This window comes from Penicillium angulare (assembly GCF_028827245.1).
Source record: "Penicillium angulare strain IBT 27051 chromosome Unknown utg000008l_segment0_segment0, whole genome shotgun sequence".
NCBI lineage: Eukaryota > Fungi > Ascomycota > Eurotiomycetes > Eurotiales > Aspergillaceae > Penicillium > Penicillium angulare.
The window spans coordinates 1,992,203-2,018,252 of NW_026623167.1; the positions used below are offsets into that span (position 1 = coordinate 1,992,203).

At 47.3% G+C, this 26,050-nt stretch overlaps 10 protein-coding genes across 10 annotated transcripts; 6 read left to right on the forward strand and 4 right to left on the reverse strand.

Moving 5' to 3' along the window:
• Window positions 1–326: 326 nt before the first annotated feature.
• On the reverse strand, window positions 327–2,305 carry smp3 (glycosylphosphatidylinositol-alpha 1,2 mannosyltransferase smp3; the record flags this gene model as incomplete). The annotated part of the gene is made up of 3 exons (XM_056927624.1): window positions 327–1,296; window positions 1,376–1,943; window positions 2,197–2,305. The coding sequence occupies 3 exons, from the start codon at window positions 2,303–2,305 to the stop codon at window positions 327–329; spliced, it is 1,647 nt and encodes a 548-aa protein (XP_056774672.1).
• A 1,160-nt stretch (window positions 2,306–3,465) lies between these two features.
• skpA (SCF ubiquitin ligase subunit skpA) lies at window positions 3,466–4,235 on the forward strand (the record flags this gene model as incomplete). The annotated part of the gene is made up of 5 exons (XM_056927625.1): window positions 3,466–3,514; window positions 3,608–3,693; window positions 3,749–3,916; window positions 3,991–4,160; window positions 4,229–4,235. The coding sequence occupies 5 exons, from the start codon at window positions 3,466–3,468 to the stop codon at window positions 4,233–4,235; spliced, it is 480 nt and encodes a 159-aa protein (XP_056774673.1).
• A 2,488-nt stretch (window positions 4,236–6,723) lies between these two features.
• N7478_011412 (uncharacterized protein) lies at window positions 6,724–7,629 on the forward strand (the record flags this gene model as incomplete). The annotated part of the gene is made up of 1 exon (XM_056927626.1): window positions 6,724–7,629. The coding sequence occupies one exon, from the start codon at window positions 6,724–6,726 to the stop codon at window positions 7,627–7,629; it is 906 nt and encodes a 301-aa protein (XP_056774674.1).
• Window positions 7,630–8,922: 1,293 nt separating this feature from the next.
• On the forward strand, window positions 8,923–13,309 carry mdr1 (ABC multidrug transporter Mdr1; the record flags this gene model as incomplete). The annotated part of the gene is made up of 2 exons (XM_056927627.1): window positions 8,923–12,878; window positions 12,952–13,309. 2 exons carry the CDS (start codon window positions 8,923–8,925, stop codon window positions 13,307–13,309), a joined length of 4,314 nt encoding a protein of 1,437 aa, XP_056774675.1.
• A 374-nt stretch (window positions 13,310–13,683) lies between these two features.
• On the reverse strand, window positions 13,684–14,020 carry N7478_011414 (SWI5/SAE3 family protein; the record flags this gene model as incomplete). The annotated part of the gene is made up of 2 exons (XM_056927628.1): window positions 13,684–13,843; window positions 13,938–14,020. The coding sequence occupies 2 exons, from the start codon at window positions 14,018–14,020 to the stop codon at window positions 13,684–13,686; spliced, it is 243 nt and encodes an 80-aa protein (XP_056774676.1).
• A 414-nt stretch (window positions 14,021–14,434) lies between these two features.
• Window positions 14,435–16,177, forward strand: N7478_011415 (Ytp1 family protein; the record flags this gene model as incomplete). The annotated part of the gene is made up of 5 exons (XM_056927629.1): window positions 14,435–14,551; window positions 14,654–14,731; window positions 14,804–15,646; window positions 15,711–15,840; window positions 15,894–16,177. 5 exons carry the CDS (start codon window positions 14,435–14,437, stop codon window positions 16,175–16,177), a joined length of 1,452 nt encoding a protein of 483 aa, XP_056774677.1.
• A 353-nt stretch (window positions 16,178–16,530) lies between these two features.
• On the reverse strand, window positions 16,531–17,941 carry N7478_011416 (E1 ubiquitin-activating protein AOS1; the record flags this gene model as incomplete). Its single annotated transcript, XM_056927630.1, has 4 exons — window positions 16,531–17,463; window positions 17,537–17,729; window positions 17,787–17,844; window positions 17,899–17,941. The coding sequence occupies 4 exons, from the start codon at window positions 17,939–17,941 to the stop codon at window positions 16,531–16,533; spliced, it is 1,227 nt and encodes a 408-aa protein (XP_056774678.1).
• A 350-nt stretch (window positions 17,942–18,291) lies between these two features.
• Window positions 18,292–20,140, forward strand: N7478_011417 (uncharacterized protein; the record flags this gene model as incomplete). Its single annotated transcript, XM_056927631.1, has 3 exons — window positions 18,292–18,294; window positions 18,364–19,394; window positions 19,459–20,140. 3 exons carry the CDS (start codon window positions 18,292–18,294, stop codon window positions 20,138–20,140), a joined length of 1,716 nt encoding a protein of 571 aa, XP_056774679.1.
• Window positions 20,141–21,405: 1,265 nt separating this feature from the next.
• Window positions 21,406–22,535, forward strand: N7478_011418 (uncharacterized protein; the record flags this gene model as incomplete). The annotated part of the gene is made up of 2 exons (XM_056927632.1): window positions 21,406–21,873; window positions 21,933–22,535. The coding sequence occupies 2 exons, from the start codon at window positions 21,406–21,408 to the stop codon at window positions 22,533–22,535; spliced, it is 1,071 nt and encodes a 356-aa protein (XP_056774680.1).
• Window positions 22,536–22,609: 74 nt separating this feature from the next.
• Window positions 22,610–25,659, reverse strand: N7478_011419 (glycoside hydrolase family 115 protein; the record flags this gene model as incomplete). The annotated part of the gene is made up of 4 exons (XM_056927633.1): window positions 22,610–22,621; window positions 22,751–24,283; window positions 24,335–25,166; window positions 25,226–25,659. The coding sequence occupies 4 exons, from the start codon at window positions 25,657–25,659 to the stop codon at window positions 22,610–22,612; spliced, it is 2,811 nt and encodes a 936-aa protein (XP_056774681.1).
• Between the last annotated feature and the right edge of the window lie 391 nt (window positions 25,660–26,050).

Genomic DNA, 26,050 nt, shown 5'->3' on the forward strand with positions numbered 1-26,050 from the left:
AAACAAATTTTAAACGGGTATATGAAGAACTAAGTCCAAGTTTGAACAATCAAGTTACGCCCATCCTGATGGGAATAGCTATATCTGGATCCGAATTTCATACAGAAAGAAAGGTATATCGCACCTATATAATCGACCCAGACCTTGAGCCGAAATGGCATGGTAAAAAAAAAAGAACAGGAAAAAGAGAAAATAAAAAGAATAATGTAGATGTCAAAACAGAAGGTTGAAAAAACAAGAAGCTAAATATGCCAGAAAGTATATGGGTGATGGATAGTAGTCGCAATATGTATTCTCCTATTCTATTTTCGCTTGATGGTTCAGGTTCATTTACATGCCCGTCGGACAGACCAGACGCCTAACCCACGACGACCAACTACTCTGTTTAGAGTGTTGAGGACACCATCATCACCGAAGTCGAGGTCATCTAGGTTGAGATGTTTGCGGTGGGACCATAAACGGTAGAGTTGGAGATTTGGTGTATGCGGGGAGGAGAGAGAGGATGGGGAGATAAATGTATCGAGGAAAGTTGCTGACGTAGGGGCAACGAGGTAAATTGGAGAGGAGTATGGGCAGCGAGGAGCGACTGAATCAAGTTGTTGAATCATTTCCAACCCCGGAAGACCCATTAGATCCACCGTATCGATTAAACCGGTATGGTTTCCCTGCTGAGGACCCAGAAGCCAGTGAGGCGGAGAATAGGTCTTCCACCAGAATACCGTTGCGTCTGGGTGTGATTTTATACCCTGCGCCACGGTGTTGGAGTCAACTATAGATCGCATCGCTAGTTGGGCGGGCACCACGCCGCCTTGGTGGTAGACGCCCATTAGGAATCCCATGACGGCGTTGAAAATTATCCATGTTGCGAGGAAGATCCGGGAGCGGTGCATGCGGACGCAGCTTAGGAGGAGGGGAACGCAGGGGATTAAGAAGCGGGGCTCTTGGTGTGGGAAGATGGAGAGCAGGACTGTTGCGGAGACTGCTGAGAGGGCGCGGGTGTTTCGCATCCATGGTGGCACGATGGGCCAGCTGAATAGGGAGAGAATCATGGCTATGTATGCAGGTCCTAGGAGCTGGAAGAGATTGGCGACGAAGTGTTGGTGGTGTGGGTGGAGGCCATGGGTTGCGAGGTTTGTCGAGTCGGAGTTGTAGAGGATATTATTGAGAGGGGTGATTATTGGGTTGCGTATGATGTCTAGGAATGAGGCGGATGGTCGGTAGAAGGATGTATCGATGAAAATCGCTATGGAGGCGAAGAGAAGCCCAAAGCCGAGGAAAGCGATTAGGGATGTCGGTCTATTGATGTGTATTGTTTTGTTAGCGATGCGATCTTATAAAGATCAAAGGCCTTCCCGCGCCGAAGAGGATGACCCACCTGCGCTTGAAGTAGGGAAGTAGTTGTAGGCCTGGGAATAATAGAAAAGCAGGGAAGGTGATGCGATTAAAAACGCCTGCCACGGATATGAAGGACAGGACGGCATAGGAGAAGAAGGATGAGTGCTGAAGGCGACGAGTTAGTATCCAACCTTGTGAGAAATACTGGGGTATTGCGGAACGAACCTTGTTTTCGACAATACGACGAATCAGCACTAATCCCCAGGCTACTAGAAGAGTCTCCAAGGAGTTGGAGAAAGTGTGCGTCTGATATGTCCAAGTGACATAGGACGAGGCCACGAGGACAACTGTCGCGCGCCGGTGCCGCGGGGAGGGCACCAGCTCATAGACCGCCCAGTCCTCGAGCACAAAGCTCAGGAGAAACATGACACCCCGCAGCGCATAGTATACGAATTGTGGTGGTGGGTTCCCTTGCCCGATCTCCGTGTAGAACCACTGTAGGAGGCTCATGGGTACCTCGTAGGTTGGCCATAATGGGAAGACGCTGCGGATCGGGAAATCGGTGGTGAATTCCCAGGGAAGCTTGGAAGGATAAGAAAATATGCGACCTAATATAAAGAGAATAACTAGGTATTAGTTCATTATCGTCTCGAAATTTCAAGTGTATAGAATAGGTTGCGCGCAACTCCAAAAGGAGGTTATCGCAAGTAGTTTTGACGGGGACTTTTGCGACGGGGGATTCTTCACAAGCAAGCCAGATCCGCGTGACTGTGCTGATCGGTGTCGATCATGAATATTTGAGGCACAGGGGAAACAAAAAAGGACATAGCAGGTTTAAAATGTAAAATGCAAGGAACATACCACCAAAGACTTCTGGGCCCTGGAAATTCTCATCCGGGTGCAGATAGCTAGGGGATAACGCGAAGTAAACACGGATCAGTAATAAAAGTAGGTATGTTCGTCTCCACATGGTGAGGGGCCAGGGACATGCTGGCCAAGACAATAAAAAAAAGGAAGATGAAAGAAAAGAAAAATTTCCAACTGTCTCAAAAATTAATACAAGAAAAAGAGCGATAATCAAGGTGTGAAATGGGTAGAAGGGAAAAGAAGACGCGTTTGAAATGATGGACTAGCAATGATATCACTCCGATAACTCCGATAACACGCGGCAAAATCTTTTCACTGCCAAAGTTGATAGTTGAGATTTTGCCTAATCCAGTGAATACGAGCTGTGGATGGCCTCGAAAAGAAAAATAACTGGAGATAAATCAGGCGTACAAGAGATGTGTTATTTGATAAAATTAGTGATTATTTTAAATCTGCATTATGTTGTAATTACAGCCATCAAAGATTCAAGTTGAGACCATTGATACTTGGCCTCAATAAATTGGGCAGATACCGCCCTTTTCTGCCGGCATATTGTCTTCTTCAAGGAATATAAATAGCTTGAATGTATTAGGAAGAATGGTATAAGTCTTTTTATGCAAGATATTTTGATGAAGATCTGACCTAGTCTGAAATAATTGATGAATAGGCTTTTTGATTCACGATATTAAGTTAATGCTTTGAGCTTTGAGCTGGAAGCCCTACTAGTAAATAGAAGGCGGTCGTTTTACATGCTGGCAAGGTGCACTCCCATACAATGTATATACCCACTGGTTTTATTGCTATATTTGCAGTCTTTGAGCTTCAATATATTTTTATCCTCATACACAGACTTGACAAACAGGCCAGTGTTTTGCATAGAACTCCGTGGAAATAACTTCTTTAAACTAAACCCCTCAAAGAAGTAATTACCCTTGTTACCTAGAACTATCCAGGCATCCGTCGCTCATTTGGGGGCGGACACTAGGGTACCGGGTGCAGAGCCTCGGACTGACTAACACCTAACACGAACGAAACCATCGCCTTCACTCTCCACTCCGCATCCCCTCCCATTCAATACCCAATCCCATTCTTCGGTCAGTATTTATACCCTCCACATTTCCTGTCAAAGAAATCATGTAATCTTTGCCATCTACTTATTACCTCCGCTGCCCCTCTCCCGTTAAACCCAACATCACCCAACATTACAAAACTAACTTAACCGCCCGACTCTCAGACGTCACTTTGCCATAATCCAAACTCACCATGTCCAACATCACCCTTACCAGCTCCGATGGCGTCGACGTTACTGTCGGTAAGAATACCTTATTCAAACGCGATGCTTGGGATTGTTCCTCAGCGTCAAATAAACCCTTGACAGTAACTAACTTGCAACCCCGCCAAACAGAACGCACTGTCGCTGAACGCTCCGTCTTGATCAAGAACATGCTCGAGGATCTTGGTGACTCTGGCGAGGCTATCCCCATCCCTAACGTATGTGCTATTCCATCGCTCTTATCTTCTTACAGATAACTCATCGCTCCACTAGGTCAACGAGGCCGTCCTCAAGAAGGTCATCGAGTGGTGCGACCACCACAAGAACGACCCCCCCAGCGCTAACGATGATGACGACAACCGTCGCAAGACTACCGACATCGATGAGTGGGACCAGAAGTTCATGCAGGTTGACCAGGAGATGCTGTTCGAGGTTATTCTGGTAAGCATTTCTTTCAAGTGGGGGTTGTTTTGTTTTGTTACGAGCGGGGTTTACTGATCAACCATATTTTATAGGCTGCCAACTACCTCGACATCAAGGCTCTGCTCGATGTCGGCTGCAAGACTGTCGCCAACATGATCAAGGGCAAGTCCCCCGAGGAGATCCGCAAGACCTTCAACATCCAGAACGACTTCACTCCTGAGGAGGAAGACCAGATCCGCCGCGAGAACGAGTGGGCTGAGGAGTATGTTTCTCTGTGTCCTTTAAATATTGATCTCAAGGAAATTTACTAACTTATTTCTTTCTCTTTAGCCGCTAAACAGCAGTAGGGACCTTATGGAAGATTTGCTATTTTGACTTGCGCTCATGAGCTCCCCCTAGATCCTTAAAATGGATATCTTATCTCGTGTGATGGTGCGGAAGAGCCCAGTTTGCCCTTTTGTTTTCCGGTTTGCTTTTGGGAGGCCTGGGATCAGCCTTTTTGCTCTGGCGGCGTACGGCTAACAAATATTGATTTTCTTACTACCATTTTGTTTTCCCTTCCCATCTACTTACTTCTCGTTTATTGTTATGAACTACAGCCAGCGTGCAGACTGGCTTGATGACCCCAAATCAACAAATTTTTTTTTGATAAGATACCTTCATCTTCATCTTCATGCCTTTAGTAAGGCCAGAGCTTACGGGCTTTACAAGCCCTAGAGGCCATCTAATATTGGACCCTTCTTTGAGCCTCAACATGGCGTAGTATGAATTGTCAAGGCTCAATTCGTATGCTACAAGTGACCTCTACTATCCGCGGTGGTTTCGTAAGGGTCCAGCTTCATGCACGATTGACAACCTTGGAAGCACATATGACGGCATTAGAGATACCGAGGGGAACACCCTTATCAAGTTCTACTTTATCACTCCAGCATTATTACTTCGGATTTCGAAGTAATACTGCCATTAAGGGCTGGAGTTTCAAAATGCTCCGCCAGTCTTACCACAAGTACCACCAGCCAAAGAAACAGTGGCAATCTTTCGTAAACCACCGCATGGCCAATTCCTACAGTGCTACGAAGCAGAGGAAAAACGTGCAAGACAAAGGGGAGGTCAATTCAATTCCATCAAAATTTTTGTAAAAGGAAAACCGCCCCGCCTTCAAGTCCACACTTCCAGCAAGACCAGACATCTCTTCATTCCATTTTCATCACAAGAAATCCGTAAATAAGATGGCCCGCCATGACACAGATCGGGATTGATATTCGTAAATCGGAAACAGTAGAATATCGCTTTATCGAAGTAAGGTTCGCCGACGTCGATCAAATTGCACCTGTATCATACACTGACGGTCGCATCGGACTTGAGTAGTTCCCCATCAAACTAGCGCGACCAAGTCGGGAAAAATGGAAAAGGTCATGTCGAGAGAGAAAATCCTGTCGGGATATCGACACACATCGTGCAATATAGAGTGTGTGGGAAGAATGAATCTCGAGACGTGGGTCGGAGGGAATTGTCCGGGCGTTTAGATACCCAGACGGGTCTTACGCCAGTGTCGTCGCTTAGCGTTGTAGCTGTTAGAATAAATCTGTTAGTTCTTGTTCTATTCTTCTTGTTCTGTCTTGTATGTTCTGCATTCTTCTTCCGGTCGGGGCCTCGAAACGAAACTGAATATTTTTTTTCTTTCTCGAATTTGATGTTCTCGAATCGGGATTTGTGCAAGATTGGAAAGGAGATCTGTGTGTTCAGGGCGAATTACCGGATGGTGTTGCCAGTACGAAGACGAATCCACTGGGGGATAGGACGGTTCTGGCGCTGAGCCTTAGCAAGCTTTTGCTTGGTGCGGAAGGTCTTGTGGCTCTGTGGAAAGAAGGAACGGGTTAGTGATGAGGAAATTGACGATTAAGAGGCCTTGTGTATTGTGCAAGGTCCGTACGGGTTGGAAAACGTACCGGCATCTTGATGACTTGGTCGCGACGGCGAGTTGGTTTGAGTGGGAACAAGATGTCGACCTACGGGAAAGCCGGTGGTTTGTGTGCGGGCAGGGCTTGGCTTTTTTCGCTTGGATGGTCAGGTGATTTTCATCAGTGTGACTGGAACCTGAGGCAGAAAAGTGTCTGTTCTTGGCATCGGAGGAAGGATAGTCCGTCACACTCTACCCGGAGTCATAGTCAGGTGAATTATGATCGTTCTTGATTGGATCGTCTCGCCTTAACTACATGTCAACTTATAACAATTAAGGAACAATATTATAAGTTAGTGTATAAGCTAGAGCTACCTTACTTATAGCGTAATTATCTTTTCTACCTAGTAATTAGTATTATACACCTTCAGCCTACTCTGTGTACTCCTGACCCCTAGTAATATATTTTAGCTACTACATAGTAACGAGTATATACGGAAACTGTTACAGTCGGGGTACTCTGTCAGCCCCCACCAGTTAGATAGCCAGCTCTCTCTCGTCTAGGAGAAGGAATCAAGATGCTTCTAGGTTTCAGCTCCGTCAGTAACAATAAAGTTTAATATAGTCTAATATGGATAAGTTTCAACCAAGTCCGGCGCATAATGATATCATTTCATTCCCAATAATTGCTATACATAACAATTTCCTGTGCGCTTTCCATTTCATGCTCCTTCCCTGAGCGACTCGAAATTGAGATAGGTCTATAATTTCCGCTCGCAGCCCCTCCCTCGTTTCCCCCAGTATGTCGACGTCTTACTTCATATTACCCCAACCTTGACTAAGACCAGTCAACATGGAATCAGTATATTCTGACGGTGGAGATAGTACTACCTCGAGGGCACTGACCGCAAGCACGATTACCACAATGTCCTTCGCAAGTCAACAATCAATAAGCCGATCGTCTAGTGGTTTCATGGATCAACTCCCACCCGGATACACTGTCCGAACCTGGTCTAATATTCGGCAACTCCGTAAGGTTGCAACGGATATATTTGAGTCTCTCCAAAAGGAAGAAACCTGGAATCAATGGTTGGTCGTCCTCGGTCTTTCAGAACACGCCATCGAAAGATTGTGCAGCGAGCGATCCCCTCTGGGTGTTTCTTTCAGGTTCCAATGGGAAGGGCGATCTGGATTGATCAAAATCGTCCCAAGCTCCACCCACGATACTATTACCGAGCGGGTCGTGCGTACGATCGATCGGATGATATACAGCATGGGGATATCAATAGGTGACGGTGAATGGGCGGGATCAACAACATATCGCCCGACAAGTGGAAAGGGAAAAGAGTCCGACAATTGTTTTGTTCCAGTATCTCGTTGTCTCTGTCAGATAGCTCAAGATGGATGGCCAACTTTCGTCATTGAAACCGGTCTGAGCGAAGGTCTTGATCAGTTACGCCAGGATGCACGAAGATGGTTCGCTATCTCTGAAGGAATGGTAAGGCTAGTACTTGTCATTGGTATCAAGCCCAATCGACTGGATTTTGAAATTTGGCAATTGGCCCCGACTGGTGCTCTCTCGCCTCTTACTCGGCTTTACATAGATCAACTTTGCGCGCAAGTACCGAATATACCACCCACCAACCACCAGTCCCCTCTCACACAGCAAGCATACTGCGCTCAAGAGGTCATCATTACACCTCACAATATTGATGGGGCCCCGTTATACATTCCATTTGTTACCATTTTTGATCGAATGCCGGTCCCAGGAGAGGGAGATATTTTGCTCACTGAAACCGACTTTGATGCTATTGCGAGTAGATTTTGGTAGACTTATACCAGTTTTTGAATAGTGCGGACATACATCCGGCAAGCTATTGTTATTTGCTTAGTATGCTACTACATACCAAGCAATTCGGCTAGTTTCGAGTGATTTCGAAGCAACATTGTTTCAGTCAGGGTATTCTTAGTTAGTCTAGCTCTTAGCCTCCCGGTCCCGGGATAATACAAAAAGATATGCTTCCCCCAACTAGGTTCCAGCTTCGTCTCTAACAGATGGTAGCATCGCCCTAAGATCCAAGGAGTGTTCCTTCGGGTGCCCGCGTTTCCCCAAAAAATAAATAAATTTAATTTAGTCTACTCCAGAGGCTCTGCTGTATGGTCGGTCGGTTTTCCCAGCAGCTGAGCGGATCCGTTTTCCTGTCCGTCTCGCCGCCCTACAAACCTATTGACCTTATACAGGTCATATTCTGTTTGTCCGCTTGTTTTGTGGAAGAAATAAGCTCAATATTGATTTTATCTTACTTTATTTTATTTTATTTTATTTTCTTTATCTTGAGTTGATTCTATTTTGACCGTTGATTCTCTAACTATTGTCACCGTAGTACAGTGCATGATTGTCAAATTGATACTAACTCCATCGAGGCTGGAAATGCAGTCTAAGAGGGGCTTCAAGGGGCACCGGGAAACAAATCAGATGTACAAATCCCTGGGCCGTCCTAGCCCTGCGTGAGGTCCGGGTTTTGCACAACCTGATCAGCGATCAAGGGGTTGAGCTGTGCTGGATGGGATACTAGTGCTGCCCCTGCATGCCCTTGCAGTTGGAATGTAGCAGTCCGCCACGCCGATCAAAAGACATCACCACCAACCGCCACTTCCAATAAACAACGGTTGGATGTTCCATGTTCAATGTCTCCACTTGTGACCTGTACCCTTTGCTTTCCGTGTCTTTTGAGCATTCGCCATTTGCTTCGCCTTTGAGAGATCTCGCTTCATACTTTTTTTTTCTAATATTCCTAACTTCGACGATCGCCCGAGAGCCTGGGGATTTCCTTTCCTTTATACTTGGTCCCCTTGTTACCGAGATTGATCGCCGTAGACTCCACGCTATCCATCCCTACAGCCTCTCTTTTCTCTTTCTCTCAATGCCGCCAATCGACAGGCCTATTGACTGCCAATTTCCTATCTCAACAGACACTCCTTTCAACAACCAATTATAAGCATTATCTCTTACGGCTGAGACGTGCATGCAGTCTTTTACACCAAGGTCTTTTTACACGCGAAACGCGAAGACCTGCATGTCCATTATCCCAAAATACGAGAGGAGTTATAACCAGCGTTCAAAATGCGACGCCCTGGACATACGGATAACAAGAACGATGTCTCGGCGCTGGCCGTCGAGATGGTGGAATATCCTAATCAGACAAACTTTAATGGGAACAGGGAAAAACCTCTACCTCCAAACCCGATCCTTGACCTCCCAAACGACGCCTATCACATGTTGGATGATGATGACTCCCTGGGAAAGAGCCCTCTTGCCGAAGAGGATGTCCCCTTTGCCCACCTCCCTCATGAAGAAAAGCGTATACTCAAGAGTCAGTTGGATCAACCGGCGCCCAATGTTTCCCTTTTTGGTCTTTATAAGTTCGCTTCTCGGCGCGACATGATTATCGTGGTTATCAGCACCATCTGCGCAACTCTCGCTGGTGTTTCTCAGCCCTTGTTTATGGTCATTTTCGGTTCGATGACATCCAACTTCTCAGATGTTGCAAATGGCCTTATGAGTAAAGAAGCCTTCGAGCGGGAGCTCAATCGCAATGTCATTTATTATGTACTATTGGGGATTGGCGAGTTTGTCACAGTCTATATCAGTATGGTCGGCTTCATGCACACCGGCGAGCACATCACTCAAACGATCCGCGAAAACTACCTCCAGGCTATCCTGCGACAGAACATTGGTTACTTCGACAAGCAAGGAACCGGAGAAATCACAACCCGTATCACGGCCGATACAAATCTCATCCAAGAAGGGTTATCCGAGAAAGTCGGGCTGACAATCACAGCCATTTCCACTTTCACCACCGCATTCATTGTTGCTTACGCCAAATATGCGAGGTTGGCTGGTATCTGCACTTCAACCGTGGTCGCTATTGTGTTACTGATGGGTGTTGGATCTCGCTTCATCGTGAAGTACAGCAAACTCTCATTAGATTGCTATAGTGTGGGTGGAACCATCGCCGAAGAAGTTATTAGCTCGATCCGTAATGCCACCGCATTCGGTACACAAGACAAGCTTGCGCGACAATATGAGAGACACTTGGAAATGGCTGAACGATGGGGAATGCGCCTGCAGATGGCAGTGGGTGTTTTGATAGCGGCACTTTTTTCCATGATGTTCTTGAACTACGGTCTTGGGTTCTGGATGGGCTCGCAGTTCCTAGTCGAGGGAAAGATCGAGATTGGGAACGTTCTCACCATTCTTATGTGCATCTTGATGGGATCTCTGAGTTTGAGTAACATAGGACCCAACGCCCAAGCCTTCACCAATGCTGTGGCTGCTGCGACTAAGATCTTTGGCACTATCGAACGCGCCTCTCCCATAAACTCGGCCTCCAGCGAAGGCATCATTCTTCCACAAATCAAAGGAGATATTTGCTTTGATAAAGTGAAGCATGTCTATCCCTCTCGCCCGGATGTGACCGTGTTGAAGAAACTGAGTCTTGAATGCCGCTCTGGCACGGTCACTGCGTTGGTTGGGCCTTCTGGCTCTGGAAAGTCTACGGCAGTGGGCCTGATTGAGCGATTCTACCTGCCAGTAAGTGGCACAGTCTCTCTAGATGGTCATGATCTCCGAACCCTCAACTTGAAATGGCTGCGTCAACAAATTTCACTGGTCAGCCAAGAGCCGATCCTCTTTGGAACCAGCATCAGGGAAAACATTCGCTACGGACTCGTTGGCACAGCACATGAACATAAGGATGAATGGAAGATTCAAGAATTGATCGAAGACGCAGCCTGTATGGCGAACGCCCACGATTTTATCATCGCTCTCCCTGATGGTTACGACACGAACGTTGGTCAGAGTGGATTTTTGTTGTCCGGTGGTCAGAAACAGCGTATCGCTATTGCGCGTGCTGTTGTTTCTGACCCCAAGATCCTCTTGCTTGACGAGGCTACCTCTGCTCTTGACACCAAATCCGAAGGTGTTGTACAAGCAGCTCTTGACAAGGCAGCCGAGGGACGTACTACTATTGTTATCGCGCATCGACTATCGACCATCAAGAACGCAGACAATATCGTGGTGTTTGCTAGGGGCGAGATTAAGGAACAGGGAACCCACACAGAGCTTCTTTGTATGAAGGGCCAATATCACCGGTTGGTCGAGGCACAATACATCGCCCAATCCCACAAAGACGAGGAAAGAAATCCCGATATGCCAATACGCCAAACCACAGTATCTAAGCGTATCAAGTCTATGTGGCGTGGATCAATGGCTGATCCAGCTTCTATGTTTCGTCGCGGCTCCGTGGCTCATAGCATGTTCCGCCGTGCCTCTTTAGCTCATAATGGCAAAGGCAAAGTTGTGCGACCTCACTCGATGTTCAATCCTGCAATGCGTGGCTCGTGGAATCGTGGCTCAATGATGCGTCCTCCTACTCCTTCATCCAACAATAACTCGCGTGCTACAATGTTGCTCCGGCCAGAGGACTTTGCTGCGCTCGGAATCTTCTCACAGGATGTCTCCAACACTATGGATGCAATCCCCCAAGTCGACCCCACCGAATACCTACGCCGCAGTTTCATGCGACTCGAACCCGAGGATGATCGCGGATCTGTATCAAGCTTCATTCTTGCTGAAGAGGAACCAGAGAAGCCTGAAAAATACTCACTCTCTTCACTTATCAAGTTCATTCTTGGATTCAACGCCAAACAGTGGAAGATATTAGGAGTTGGCTTTATCTTCTCAATTCTTGCTGGATGCGGTCAGCCCACACAGGCTTTCCTTTATTCTCGGGCAATTGCATCCATGTCTTTACCTTCAAGCGAATACACTAAGCTCCGTTCCGAGGTCAACTTCTGGTCAGGAATTTTCCTGTTGACTGGGGTCATACAATTTTTCACAGCAGCAACCATGGGTATCGCCTTTGCATACTGTTCTGAGCGGTTGATTCGCAATGCTCGAAGCAAGGCTTTCCGCGCAATTCTTCGACAGGACATCAATTTCTTCGATCGTGAGGAGAACAGCGTTGGTGCCTTGACTTCTTTTCTGTCAACTCAAACCAAAGCCCTTGCTGGAATCAGTGGACAAACACTGGGAACCATCATGTCCTGTATTACTACCCTTGTTGCTTCTCTTACAATTGCCCTTGCATTTGGTTGGAAATTATCGCTGGTCGTCATGTGTGGCGTTCCTATCTTACTAGGCTGTGGCTTCTACCGTTATGAGATGCTTGCTAGATTCCAAAGCCGCTCCAAGGACGCCTACCAAGAGTCAGCTGCTTATGCCTGCGAAGCTACTTCTGCTATTCGTACCGTGGCGGCCCTTACAAGGGAGGCTGACGTGGCTGAGAGATTCCACCAGCAGCTGGAAGCTCAGACGTACAGGAGTCTCATTGCTGTTGCCAAATCTTCGACTATGTATGCCGCCTCCATGGCTATGGTGTTCTTCTGCGTGGCACTTGGATTTTGGTGGGGCGGTACTCTCGTTGCAAACGGGGAGATGAATACTCTCCGATTCTTCATCTGTTTCACTGAGGTCCTATTTGGTGCTCAATCGGCTGGTACTGTCTTCTCTTTCTCTGGGGATATGGGGAAAGCCAAGAACGCGGCTATTCAGACTCGTATCCTGCTAGAGCGCGAGCCTCCAATTGACACCTGGTCGGAAAGAGGTGAGCGTGTCTGGAAGATGGAAGGCGAAGTCGAGTTCCGAGATGTTCACTTCCGTTATCCTACTCGCCCCCAGCAGCCTGTTCTCCGTGGTCTTGATCTCACGATCAAGCCTGGCCAATACGTCGCTTTGGTTGGTCCAAGTGGGTGTGGGAAGAGCACGACTATCTCCCTATTGGAGCGCTTCTATGATTGCTTAGACGGAGGTATCTTTGTTGACGGCCGGAATATTGTCGATTTGAACATCAACTCTTATCGTGAGCACATCGCTCTGGTTAGCCAGGAGCCCACTCTTTATCAGGGCACTATCAAGGACAATCTTCTGCTTGGAGTTGAGTCGCGTGATATCACGGATGCAGAGATTGAGAAGGCCTGCCAGGACGCCAATATCTACGACTTCATCATCTCTTTGCCGTAAGTTTCTACTCTTTTCTTCTTTACCTGCTACCCTCATCTACATAGCACCTATGCTAACTTCCCGCCATAGTGATGGCTTCAACACTGTCGTCGGTACCAAGGGAGGCATGTTATCAGGTGGTCAAAAACAGCGTGTAGCTATTGCTCGCGCTCTTCTCCGTCGACCGAAGATTCTCCTCCTAGACGAAGCGACTTCAGCCTTGGACTCGGAGTCCGAGAAAATAGTTCAGACGGCATTGGACTCAGCTGCCAAAGGTCGTACTACCATTGCTGTTGCTCACAGGCTGAGTACCATCCAAAAGGCAGATCTCATATACGTGTTTGAAGCAGGCAGGATTGTTGAAGCGGGTAATCACACCGAACTCATGAGGAGGAGAGGCCGGTACTTTGAACTGGTCAGCCTACAGAATTTGGATGCGAGTGCTTGATCGGAATCTCATAGGTTTCCTGGTTTTCTATATCTTGTTTCTGCATTTCGGCATTTGCATTGCGCCCTTCCATACGTTGATCGTGTGGTTGATTCTCTGTACCCATCTCAGTTGGACTTCATACTGGTGATTTCCTGCATGTACCTACTTTTTGATTTTGTTTTGTTATAGATGCGATCTTTGCGATGGAGTTGGTGGATCATATATTCTACAATTCATGTCTGCAATGTCGAACGTTAGACAAATGATGAATGATTTTGAAGATTCTCAGTTGGTTGATGTTGTAAGCTTAAAATAAGAGTAAACAGAATCGTTCATTCATTCATCCACCTCACGATATCAAGCCTCCCCGGAGAATCCCGCACGCAGACAGATCAATCCTTCCCACCCACTCCATACTCTTTGTGAATCTCCACCACTCGTACTCCCTTGGTATCCGCGATCATCCCCATCAGACCCTGAGCCACGTCCTTGATCTCATTGTATTCGTGCAAGAGATGAATATGGCGCTCGACAGTTGCAGTAGGATCACCCCTAAGTAGTCAAATCATATCAGCAATCTCCCTCCCACAAATTGAAGGTTTTTGTACAAATAGTGGGTCTATGTCGCGAGTGGCGCAAGTCATACCGTAAATTAGCTTTCGTTTCAGCTATTTCCTTCACCAATTGGGCCTCTTGGTCTTGAAGCTTCGCGATCGAGGATCGGAGCATAATCTGTCAGGCTGTCAGTGTATATCCTCTTTATCTAACTGAGTCTAGTTAGTACACAACGTTCTTCCCGCTCCGCCATGTGGAGATGCGATCTGCCAATCAGTGATTTCGCTGAATAATGAGTGTTTGCGGGTGAAAGGAGTGAGATTCAGGAACAGCAGGTTGAAGGCGACGGAGATAGGGGAAGATCATCAATTAAATCGTTGAAATTGTCTTTTGAGAAGAAGATGGTATTTTTCAAGTTCTTTTTTGAATGACTGAGTATCTGAATCGCTGTTTTGTTTTGTTGTAGTCAAAGTTGGAAGTTCCAGTAATCGGATCCGCCGGATTCGTGTTGGATTGACCATTACCTGATTTGGATCTGGCCGCGTTTTCCCTTTTCCCCTTCTTCAACTTCTTCAATCACCCGTCATCATGGATTTCTTGAAACAAAGGTCCCTATGGGCCCTGTTTCTAATATTCGGGCTGGCTACTGCCCACGGCGGGCATGAAAATGTTCCAGAGGGAGAGTCTATCTCCTTGGATCCAATTGTTTGTGGTCCCTCGTTTATCGCTATCGCTATGTTTGGGTCTTGTTACCTGAAGGCGTACAGAATAGCAGTATACTAACCATAATGACTTGGACTTGCATAGGACTCGACTCTCTGGATTCACATGATTTTAATGGGGTTTGCTTTTGGTATCGTGTTCCCTCTAGGAATGGTTCTTGGTGTATGTGTCCCATGTACTTTTGTGCTCCCCTCTTCCCCTCCCTCCGCTTCTTTAACACGTTGAATTATGTAGATTGTTCGCTCCCGCTGGCACGTCCCTGTTCAAATAGTCGGAACTGTCGTCGCTGTTCTCGCCTACTTCCTCGGTCATGCGCATAAGGGTCGCCAGTTCGGCAAGAATGTTCACCACTCCTTCGCAAATTGGTTGATGCTCATGCTTGTCGTTCAAGTCGCACTGGGCGTCTACCTGAAACTACACTTGGTAAAGGCCGGACAGGGTCGAGTTCGATGGATCTTTGTCCTTGCACACGGTATCGTCGGAAAGGTCATGCCTGTCGTTAGTTGGGCGCAGATGGTCTTCGGCGGTATCGCAGCAATGGGCTTCTGTCAGGATGATCATCTAGGACAGTGTCTGGCGCATTTCATTATGGGATCTGCGTTCATCGGATACGGTATCTGCTTGACTATTCTCTTATTGGTGGGTCAGTTCTGGCTCCGCCGGACAGGCCGGAGCCAGGAGTTCTTCGACAGTTTGATCATTGCTGCTTGGGGCTGTGTGAATACTTTCACTGAACATCGGTGGGGTCAGGAATGGGCACACAATGATCTGCAACATACGACTATGGGTGTTGTTTGGTGGTGTGCTGGACTTTTGGGCATGTGGTTGAGTCGCAGCCGCAATGGCCGTCCTAAGCGGAACCTTATTCCGGCGCTTGTGATTTTGATTACTGGGTATGCTATGTCGGCTCATGCGCAGAGCTTGATGATTAGTACTATGATTCATAGCATCTTTGGATATACTTTGATGGCTGCGGGTGCTACTCGTATCATTGAGATCTCGTTCGTGCTGGCGGATAAGCCTGCTGTTAGCATGACCGGTGTGGAGCCGAACAGTTTCCAACATTTGCCGCCATTCGTGAGTTTAATCTGCTTGAATTTATATGTGGTTGAGATTGAAATTTGCTAATTGATAATCTTAGTTGTTGTATGCATCTGGATTCTTGTTCATGGGTGCCACCGAGGAGCAGATGCTTCTCCTCCACAACGCAGGCATTACTCACGTCTCTTACGTGCTGATCCTATACAGCGTTGCCTTTATCATGTACCTCTGTATGTGTTGAATTGCCTCTTCTTCCAGCTTTTTAGAAAATCACGCTAACCAGTTTCGTTAGTTGTCAATGTGCTCGTCCACATTTACGCTACCCATGCCTGGCCCGAGGGTCAGGAGGAAGAGGAAGGCCAAGAGGCCCACAAGTACGCCAACGTTAACGGCGGCACTTATATGAATGGCAATGGCAACGGCCATGTTCGATCCCGCGCCGAGGCCCAGCGCATTGAAGACGCCGAGGCCTTTGAGCTGCATGGTCTCATCGATGAGGATGACGAAGAAGAAGCGACGACCCCTACGGGTCCTAAAAAGATGACCAACGAAGAGTCGGCACACTAAATTTCGATCTCGGATTTCAAGTCTACCACTTGGCAATATCTCAATGTTTAATTTATGGATGGTTAATTTGGACCTGTCTTGTATCAGCGTACCTTGGTTTTTGGACATATGTACGGAGTCTATAGAAACAATTTACTGGGTCTTTTTTCTGTGAAGCAAACTTGTCAGGCTACTCGCCTTAAATTTAAACAATCCATTATGCATTCTTTTCTCGCTATCGTACAAAAACATGATTCGTAATTTAGTAAAGATCCAATCTAGATTTATCCGTGTGGAACCCCATTCAATCAAAGCCAAAGCGCCAATATTGCTACTAGTCTCCTGAGCTAGGTAGCACTTCGCTCTCGCACCACCTACGCCGTTGTAGAAGGGGTACCATCCACTCGGAACGGAATGGCAGTGGGGTTCCCAGTATCAAGGGGAATCGGGTTTGCAACAGGCGGGATAGCCGCAAGACCTTCTAGACTCATATCGGGAGAGAACAAAGGGTGAAGTGAATAGATAGGGCCAATGTTCTTGTCCGCATCGAAAAGCAGCATGTTTTGTAATGGCTGTTCCCGCGCTGAAAGAACGTTAATCACATCCTGCGCCAACGAGCCACCCAAGAACGCAGACACCGGAGCTAACTCGCTACCCAGGTTTTGTAGGAATGTGCGCAAAAAGACGGAATCAAGTGAAGCCATATCTAGCTGTAGCTCTTGGTGGCTTTGTCCCGCCAACTTGGTAAACAGTTCCAGGTCGGCATGATTGAATGTTGGTGGTCGGCCACCGGATAGCTTCTCGAATTCCCAGAGAGCGCGCAGACAGCTTAAGAGCGGAGTGACTGATTTGCGGAGACGCGGGCGACGGGTATATTCCTCTGGAAGGGGGGAGGTGTTTGCCAGGAGAAGCGGAGAATAGGTTTCGCGCTTTGTAACTAGTTCTACGGTCTTCTCTTCCTTTTTGTCCTTCTTCTTGGCGGTCACGTTGATGATGCGGCGGGTACGGGTTTCTTGGGTCTTGGATGTGACGTTAGACTTTTCGCGCTCGATAACGAAGTCATGCGCAATTAGGTCTGCGAAGATGTAGCCGTAGAATCCGTGTAAGCCTCCGGCGTAGAAGGGACGGTTTGCAAGCCGGCAAGCCGCGTTGATGGTTGCATTGGTGTTGAAGTCTAGTTCTGTTGCAATAGTGATATCGAATTGAGCGAAGAAGTCGGGCTGTTTCGTTCGGACGTCATCCGTGTCTATGGTGAGCTTGACTCGGGGGTTCATGCGCTTGATTTGGGGACCGGCAACTTCGGCACGCTGGAGATGCGGTTAGTCTCTGTCTGTAGCTATCGCAAGAGCTCGTGATGGGCAGGATATGGGAGCTGTTTACATTTTTCCCTTGTTGCAGAATTCCTTCATCGCGATACACTTCTTCCATGAAGAATTGGGCGTCCAGGTCATTTTCTGTCACGGACTCATGGTCGATGATGGTCAGGGAACCTATTCCCGCGAGGACAAGATTCTTCGCGACTTCATTGGCGAGCGCTTTCACAGTGATTAGGAGAATATTGGCCGATCGGATTCTGCAAGAAAGATTAGTACATCTATAACAAATTCTTTGCAATTGTGGATCCACTGACTTCTCTTGGGCTTGCATGCCCCATAATCGAATTTGCCGGTCATACAGGGCAATCTCATCTAGCAAGCATGTTCAGGGACTATTTTGTACTGAATAGATATAAGTTGACTTACCAGCACTGATATGGTTATCCTGGTTATTCTCGGGTTCTGCCATAGTGGGAAAACAAGGCTGGTATACGTAAAGAAGGGGAAATGACGGAAGTGACAAAGCTTAGGAAGTTCAAACACTAAACAAGTGAAGCTTCCCCCACACATCGATGATCTAATCCCCTCTCCAATCACGTGAAAAGCTACAAACACCAGCCTAACTTGTCCATCATGCATTAGCGACTTGGTCTTCTTTTGCTTCTTTGGCGCCACGGGGAATTCTGTGCTTCCCTCATTTCCTATGAAATCTTAAGACATCTGCTGGACAGTCTTCTTGGTAACCATCTAGTCGAACTGCCCAGGTGGCTTCCATTCCCTCCCCTCTGCTCTCTCCCGGAACCCAACTAACCGCACAGGATGGTACGTTTCATATCAGTCTTATTCGTCAAATTTGATGTTAGCTAATCACACCTTGCTTCCACTTTAAAGCCAGAGAACTACGACCATCCACCTGCTTCTTCACGCCGACCTTCCCTTCCAAGTGAGGGGAGTTCTCCTAATATTCCACCGCTTCCACCCAGTCATCGTCGAACACTTTGGAATCATCTTGTCGACCAACATTCCCAGCGAGAGTCAGCAACCTTGGAAGGCATTGATTTGCCCCGACAAACTGTCGATGATGACTCAGATTTGGATACCATACTATCTGAAGTTCGATTTGGCGGTTTTACCCATCGATTTTTGGACCAACTGCTTAATCAAAACCAATCAGAAGAGACACCGCGAGACAGTCAACCTCCAGCGAGGCCGAGAGACAGGTTGATCTATCTTCGAAACCTCATTCACTCAGAGAGCAATCGCACAGATACAGATGCCACCATTCGTGCTTTGGAGACTCTAAACCGAGAGATTGAAGATCACTACATAGATCAAGCCCGGATTGGGAACATGACCTTTATGCAAGCTCAGGCTGCCTTGGATACACATCGCCGCATGTTTGGGGTCGAAAATCCTCGAGGTTCGAGAAATTCTTTCGTAGAACACCTTATCCAAAACCCACCGTCTACCGTGAGCCCCGCAAACCTAGAGCCCCGTCCGCCGAGCAATAGAACTCTCCGACGTCGTTCCTTCCGGCCGGACTTACGAGAATCACTCCCCACGCCATCTCTCATGCCTCAAACTTCTCAGAGCGGTCGTGATCGCGACCGCGACCGCGATCGCAGACTCAAGCGACGTAAGCTGGATGCCGATGATAATCGCGAAGGCAGTCGTGGCTTTAACTATGGTCATCAAGGCCAAGTCGTCCCTGGAGCTTTGAAGATGGAAATCGCAAGCTGTGATGGAGGGATGTACGACCCGGATGGCGATTGTGCATTCCCCGATAACGTTTTACGAAATGATCAGTCGGTGTACAGCACCAAGGCCGATCGCTGCAACCTGGTTCTACGTCACAAAGATGAGGCACCTTTTTGCTTGAAGAAGATTGTTATCAAGGCTCCTCGCTCCGGATTAGATTTACAGTATGTTTTCACTTTTGGTTTCCAATTGGCATGGGGGGAAATTGCATTTACTAATCTAAAGCAGACTTCAAGAAGGCATGGTGTTTGTGTCCATGTCGTCGGACGAGGCACTTGCTCGTACTTCCCAATATCAAATTCAGTATTCCAATCGTCGCCATCGTCGCCAACACCATCGCCGGATGGGCATGCAACCGTCTCAAGAATACTTGACTGGCTCTCGGAATCCTCTTCAATCCCTTGAACGTACTGTGCTCGTGGGTCCTGATTCTAATCTGGCCTTGACAAACGAGGTTGCAGAACGCAGCACACATGATCCACAATCTGAATTTCGTGTCACTACCGACCACGATGATACTGTTGAAGAAAACTTGTTCGTGGATCGGGAGGAAGATAGTATCCTTCCTTCTGTTGCTGAACTGGAAAGGGTCAATGAGGACGATGATCTGCTCTCTGATACCGACGATGAGAGTCCAAGTGATGACTATGATGAGGACAATGCAACGAGCAGTTTTGCGAGCCGACATCGATTCGTATCACCACGACGAGCGGGCAGCACGCGCCGCCAAGCCCCTCTTCCATCTCAACGACGCCGTCCACCCCCAAGCTTTGTCGACCCCCCTCCAGCTGTCAATCAACCCGGATCCTCTCTGTCTACCCCTAACACCGATGTTTTGGTACCATATGCTCGCTTCTTCATTGAGCGGGACAAGAGTATGGTCAGCATCAAATTTGATCCACCCCCGTAAGTTCTCTGACCGTGTCTTGATATGTTCTTTTCTCATTATTTTCTCAGTTCTGGCCGTTTTATCCTTATCAAACTGTGGAGCCCTCGCAGCGGTACCAATATTGATATTCAAAGTATCGTTGCACACGGCTATGCAGGCCCAAGATTCTTTCCATCTGGCGGGTTCCGATGATTTATTTCACTTGTGCCTTTTATTCCCCCCTTGCCCCCCTGCCTGCTTTTTTTCTCCCCTCGGATTACATTTGCGGCCGAATTACCCCTTGAGTACCTATTTCGGATTGGCACGACGAAACGATAATGTGATGACTTTATGACACGGAGAATCAGAATTGCTTTGTAGATGACAGAGTGGATCGTAGCCCCAGTAAGGGTGGACTATCTCACTGTGGAGCTTATCAGAAATAGGCTTGTCAAACCTACCAGAGCAACAGGGGGGTATCATATGAACTCGCCCGTAACATTCAGGTATATACGGGGAACAATAGCGATTATCGTCAAAAGACTCCCTTACCTATAGATAATCTTTACCGTCTATCATATCACTACCGGTATTGTAAGCTCTACATAGATAGAAAACCAAGTGGAAAGACAAGTAGAAAGACGAATGGAAAGACCTGAACTGGATAGGCGCAATGTCTTGTATTGATAGTACTAGACGCAATTCCTAAGTTTCAGATATGATGTAAATACATTTTCTGCTTCAATCTCATCGGTGTATTCATTGTTCAGCATATTGAACAATTTATGGGATGTTTAGCATGTGTCTAGAGAGAAAAAGAAATCAGCTGTCGAATGAATCATCCCCAAGCCGGGTATTTAGGATGTATGCAAGAACGAGCGAGAAAGACTAAACCGTATGACTAATGTTATATTCAATGAAAGTCTTGATACGAACATACTTATCGGGCTTAAACATCTGATAGATACACGTATGTAGGAAATAAACACTTTCTGAGTACGTTTAAAAGGGGGGTTAAGTATGAAATATTGGAGAAATTTAAGAAAATAAAATTTACACAATGAACCTACACGGAACTTTCCAGGTGAATGGAATATACTGAACTCACGAAGGTTTAAGTTGCTCATAATAACTTGTGTGACTTTTAAAGTTGCAATGTTGAATACATTCATCATTCATTTACTGCTATACCGACGGAGGCCGAGACCCTGGACTAGCCGGCCCCACAACGCTAGTGATCCGGAAATAGAGCTTTCACAACACTTCAACGTGAACTGAAGAAAAAGAAAAAGAAAAAGAACACCGAAATGCCACAAATTCCAGTTTGGCAGCTTCCCGAGTTTGAGGATCGAAGCGATTCCTCAGAAGAGCCAGCATGGCTGGTCGTCTTCCTTTTTCCAACGGAGGATGAAGAAAGGGATCAATTCATGCAACAACTTATCACAATCGACCAAGATTGGCCTTATCGCCCGGAAGGTTCCCCAAGGCGGCTGCTACAAGTACCTTGGCTCATGGATACATCTGTTTCATCTTCAATTATATGTTCCATCGTGAAGCGAGCAGAAACGAGCGAGTCCATGATCTTTGTGGATGAGCAGTCACGGACGGATAACTCGGTGATTCTTGTGCATTATGATGAATCCGAAGACGCTTTTCAGACTGTGCGGGCACCTATCAATAGGGCTAATATGTTGCTGGTTGCGGCTGCGGGTGAAGACATTTGTATTGATGGTCTTGTGTCTCTTCCCGAGAACCCGGAAGAGGGGGTACTTATAGTAAGTTGGCCTTAAAAAATACGTATGATCTTTCTGTATAATACTCTAATACACTACAGACGCAAAGAAACAAGTGTTCTTCCGAGGAAAGTATCTTCATATTAGAGTCGATGACCGGGGACGAGATTCAAAAGATTGAAACCGCTTTACTGGCCAAAGGACTCCACGATGACTTCTTCACCTGGGTAGATGTTTCCAGCAAACTTGAATCACCCGATATGGAAGGTCTAATCGCCTACTTTGAATCCGAAGAGAACGAATTTAGAACTCCGCCATCTTACTTTTTGGCTGTTGATCGTGAAGCTGTGAGGATTACCAACCTCCCCGCCGAAAAACAGAAACGAGAATGCCCTATCATTCTCGCATCGAAAGATGGTGGTCGTCTTTCTTTCGGGGACGAACTGGGTGATACACATAGCAGGATAAACTTGGGATATGGCTTTCAGGCACTTGGAATAGAAGAAGCTATCAACGCTTCGGTGAATTTGTCTGTTGGCAATATGGATTTTGAAGAGTTGGCTCCTGGACCGGAGTATGTCTATTGGTTGGGTTATCAGGCTTGGGTGGATCAGAATCTAGATGATTATGAAGATGGCGAAAAGTCTTTTGATTGCGCTTGGGTCCCTGGTCAAGGACGTATTGACGTCGAGTCATATGAGTGAAGAATCATAATGAGCTTCTGCATACATATCATGTCCAACTTGAAGTTTGGCTCCCGCAGGCTTCAATTGAAAGTCTATTCTATGATCTATTTAAGTTAGTTCAACGCCTAGGGCTTTACACAAAAGCTCACAGGTGGCCCTAGATAGCTGCTTTGAACGCCCCCGAGATCCAAACATATTTTTTCGAGTATGATATTTGAATGATTGAGTCGTACTCGGATTGTATGAGCACCTGCCTCCAGGCAACTAAGATGGTGGGTTTCCTTCCACACGCAATCCATGACAGCGTCCAGCCAGCCCTCTGCGGGGAGCTTTGCCTTTTTATCAGTGGACTCCTTGACAAGGATATGCGACTCAATACTTTGATCATCAATACCGATATCATATGACATTTTGTTGCTGGGGTCGATATCAAGAGTCATGTTAAAGTAGAGCACGATTGTTGGCGATTGAACATCCGAGAATATGTAAATCGGGTATTCCAAGAATGTGATAGGGGTATTGTTGCAGGAAGCGGCGTAGTCAATGGCAACTGAGCCTTCGCTTCCTCTGCCTAGCTCGGGATGATATCTGTATGGAGCTTGGATGCCCATACCAATGGAAGGGATAGACACGCAGCCATCCGACTCGACGAAGCCTTGGAAGGATTGAGGAACTTTGTGACTTTTAACAGGCAAATGGACGAGTTCGAAGTCGCCTTCTTTTGACTTCACAGCGATTAAAACCTCTTCGTCAAAATCGCCATTGACTCGATCCCAATCGATGCTGATCCAGACCCGAGCATCCTCTCCATCGGGACTCAAGGTTCCATTAGTGAGGGATAGATGGACCCAAGAATGCGGCACAGAAGCAGTCCAGTGAATTGTCTGTGTCCCTCGTGTGAAGATATCAAACCATCTCTTTGCAGGACCGTACCGACTTATAGAACCCAAAGTTAAACCAGGAGCCAAATCCCGGCGACTTGGATGCGTGCGCTCGCTTTCTTCGTTGATGCGTCCAGCTCGTACTCCTTCGTGACTTTCAACCGCTACGCCCATCTGGCCCACTATCAGATTGCTATTCTGACCTCGCTGGACATATGCTAAGCCAAAAATAGCATCTCGGGATGGAGCATGCCAGGTATCGCCGTATCCCAAATGGGCCTGGCACATCATATGATTCCATTTGCCATCTAGAAGCGAGTGAAACTCTTGAGAAAGGTTAAAATCTGCATCGAACAAATCGAGGGCCTTTCTTAGGAGTTTATTAGCCGTGTTTCGTCTTTGACGCGCATGAAGCTGGTTGTGAGCCTGAGTCACTCGCAGCTGAGTAAAGATTGCACTGGCCTTGACTGGGTGCACGATCAGTTCCCAGATAGCCACTTTCTGCTCTTCATTGGCTTTTTCGTAAATGGCTTCTGCAGCAGAAACGAGTTGCTGCCAGCGATGGACTATATCATCTGCTTCGTTATAGTGGAGCAGTGAGAAAGTCTCTGGGTCAATATGTTCATGTTTGCGAAGACGGACGAGTCGATCGTACTCGTGCCACACAGAAACAATGCCTGGGCTTAGATCTGCGTTGAAATATTCCGTGGCAATATTACTGAAGAATTGCGGAATGCTGCTTTCATGGATATAGTTGATGTCCCATGCCATTTCCATTGCGAAAGTCAGGGGTACTTCAATGGGCTTGATGTCGCCGACGTTGAAGACCCATATCTTTCGAGCATTGCGGTTATAAGCCTCAGATAGTTGATGATAAGTTTTTCCCTGGGGACAGTTAGCTTATGTTTTAATAATGGACATTTGAAAATTTTTTACCAGAGAGTTTGAATTGATCCACTTATAGCTTCGAGGCGCTCCAACATATTCAAAATGGTAGTAGATGCCCGCACCTCCGGATCTTGTCATTTCAGATCCACTGGGCAATCGTCGAAGAGTCCCAAAGTTATCATCAGCAAACAAAAGGGTTACGTCTTCTGGTACTGTAAACTCTCCGGCTTGATATAGATCTTGAATCTCTTTATAAAGAGCAAGAACTTGAGGAACAGCATCCTCACGTCCATGAACCTCCTTGAAGAGAGCGCGTTGTTGCAAGAGTACATCTCTTATGACAGCACCAGGATCATCCGTTGCCATGCCGCGGTCATATTCACCCCGGATGCCCATTGTAAAGTACGACTCAAGTCCTTTGGCCCGTTGGACACCTGTTCGGAAGAACTCAATAATCTCTTCGCGGCTCTTAGTCCAATCCCAAGTTCCATCTGCCCGGGGTTTCTCTTCGAACCATTCTGTTGTAGCTCGCTGCATGGGCTCATGGTGTGATGTTGATATACAGATCCCGTACTCATCAGCAATCCGCTGGTTTTCGGGGTCGTCCATGAAGAATACTGCGCCAGGATTGGGATAGCCGGGCCACATTGCTGGCCACATAAAGTTGGCTTTTAGACGCAGAAGAAGCTCATAAACCTTCTTGTAGAACTCGCTATTGTAGGAGCCAAACTTCTCCAGAACCCACCCTGTGAGCGCTGGCGCCTCGTCATTGATGAAGATTCCTCGATATTGAATGCTGGGCTCGCCGTGGGTCGTCGTGACTGGAAGGGCATAGATCTCTGAATGGAATTTGGCCGGGACATCAGCCCACCAATACCATCTGCATTGGTCAGCTTGGTCTTGGAATATCTCGAATTAGAAGAATGAAAGATGACTTACGGCGACACTCCGATTTGGCGGGATAAGGTGTATGCACCGAATATCGCGGCTCTCTTGTCGCTTCCCGCAATGACCAGCGCTTTGGAGCATCCTGGAATTGGGTTGTCGACTACGGTAGTTATGAATGACTCCCATTTTCCTTTGATCGCGCGGGTGTCGAGCTTGTTCTCGCTCGAGAGTTTCTTGAGTATCCTGCATGACTCGATACAGCCAACAATGATAGCTATATCCGCACTCAATTCATGTACCGAAGCGTCATATACAAGCTGAAATGGATTGGCCTTGCCCCTCGTTACGCGGCTAAAGTCTTCTGCCAGTGCTCGCCCCGCATGGTGAACACCAGCAAAGTCGGACGCATCGGCGAGAATATGAGCCCCGACGAGGTTGACGCGGTCCGAAGACCCTTCAAAAGCCACAATCAGTTTCCCAGACATGATGATTATCCCACGCCAGCAAGAGCGTGGGGAAGTGACGCGTTGAACCTCTTCCCAACCATCATTCAAAAATCACATCGGCTAAACGCTGCGGAGACGGCTCCCCACATCACTCATTCACGCGGACCAGTCCGTGTTGATAATCTCCCCCGAACAGCTTGCTCGGGTTGTTGTCGCCCCGAACCCTTTGCTTGGTGGAGCCGAGCTAGGCTGATGCGGTCATCTCCGTTGCCGACCAAGCAATCAAAGGACCAGCTCGGTGGCTTTGCGCCGAACCCGTACTCGAAGGCTTTGCTAGCTTGGCTCGGTATTAAGATAGCGTGGTGGTTTTGAGTTGAATCTTCCAATGGGTGAATTTTGGTCTGTTCCCGTGCGTGGGGGGCACATCGTC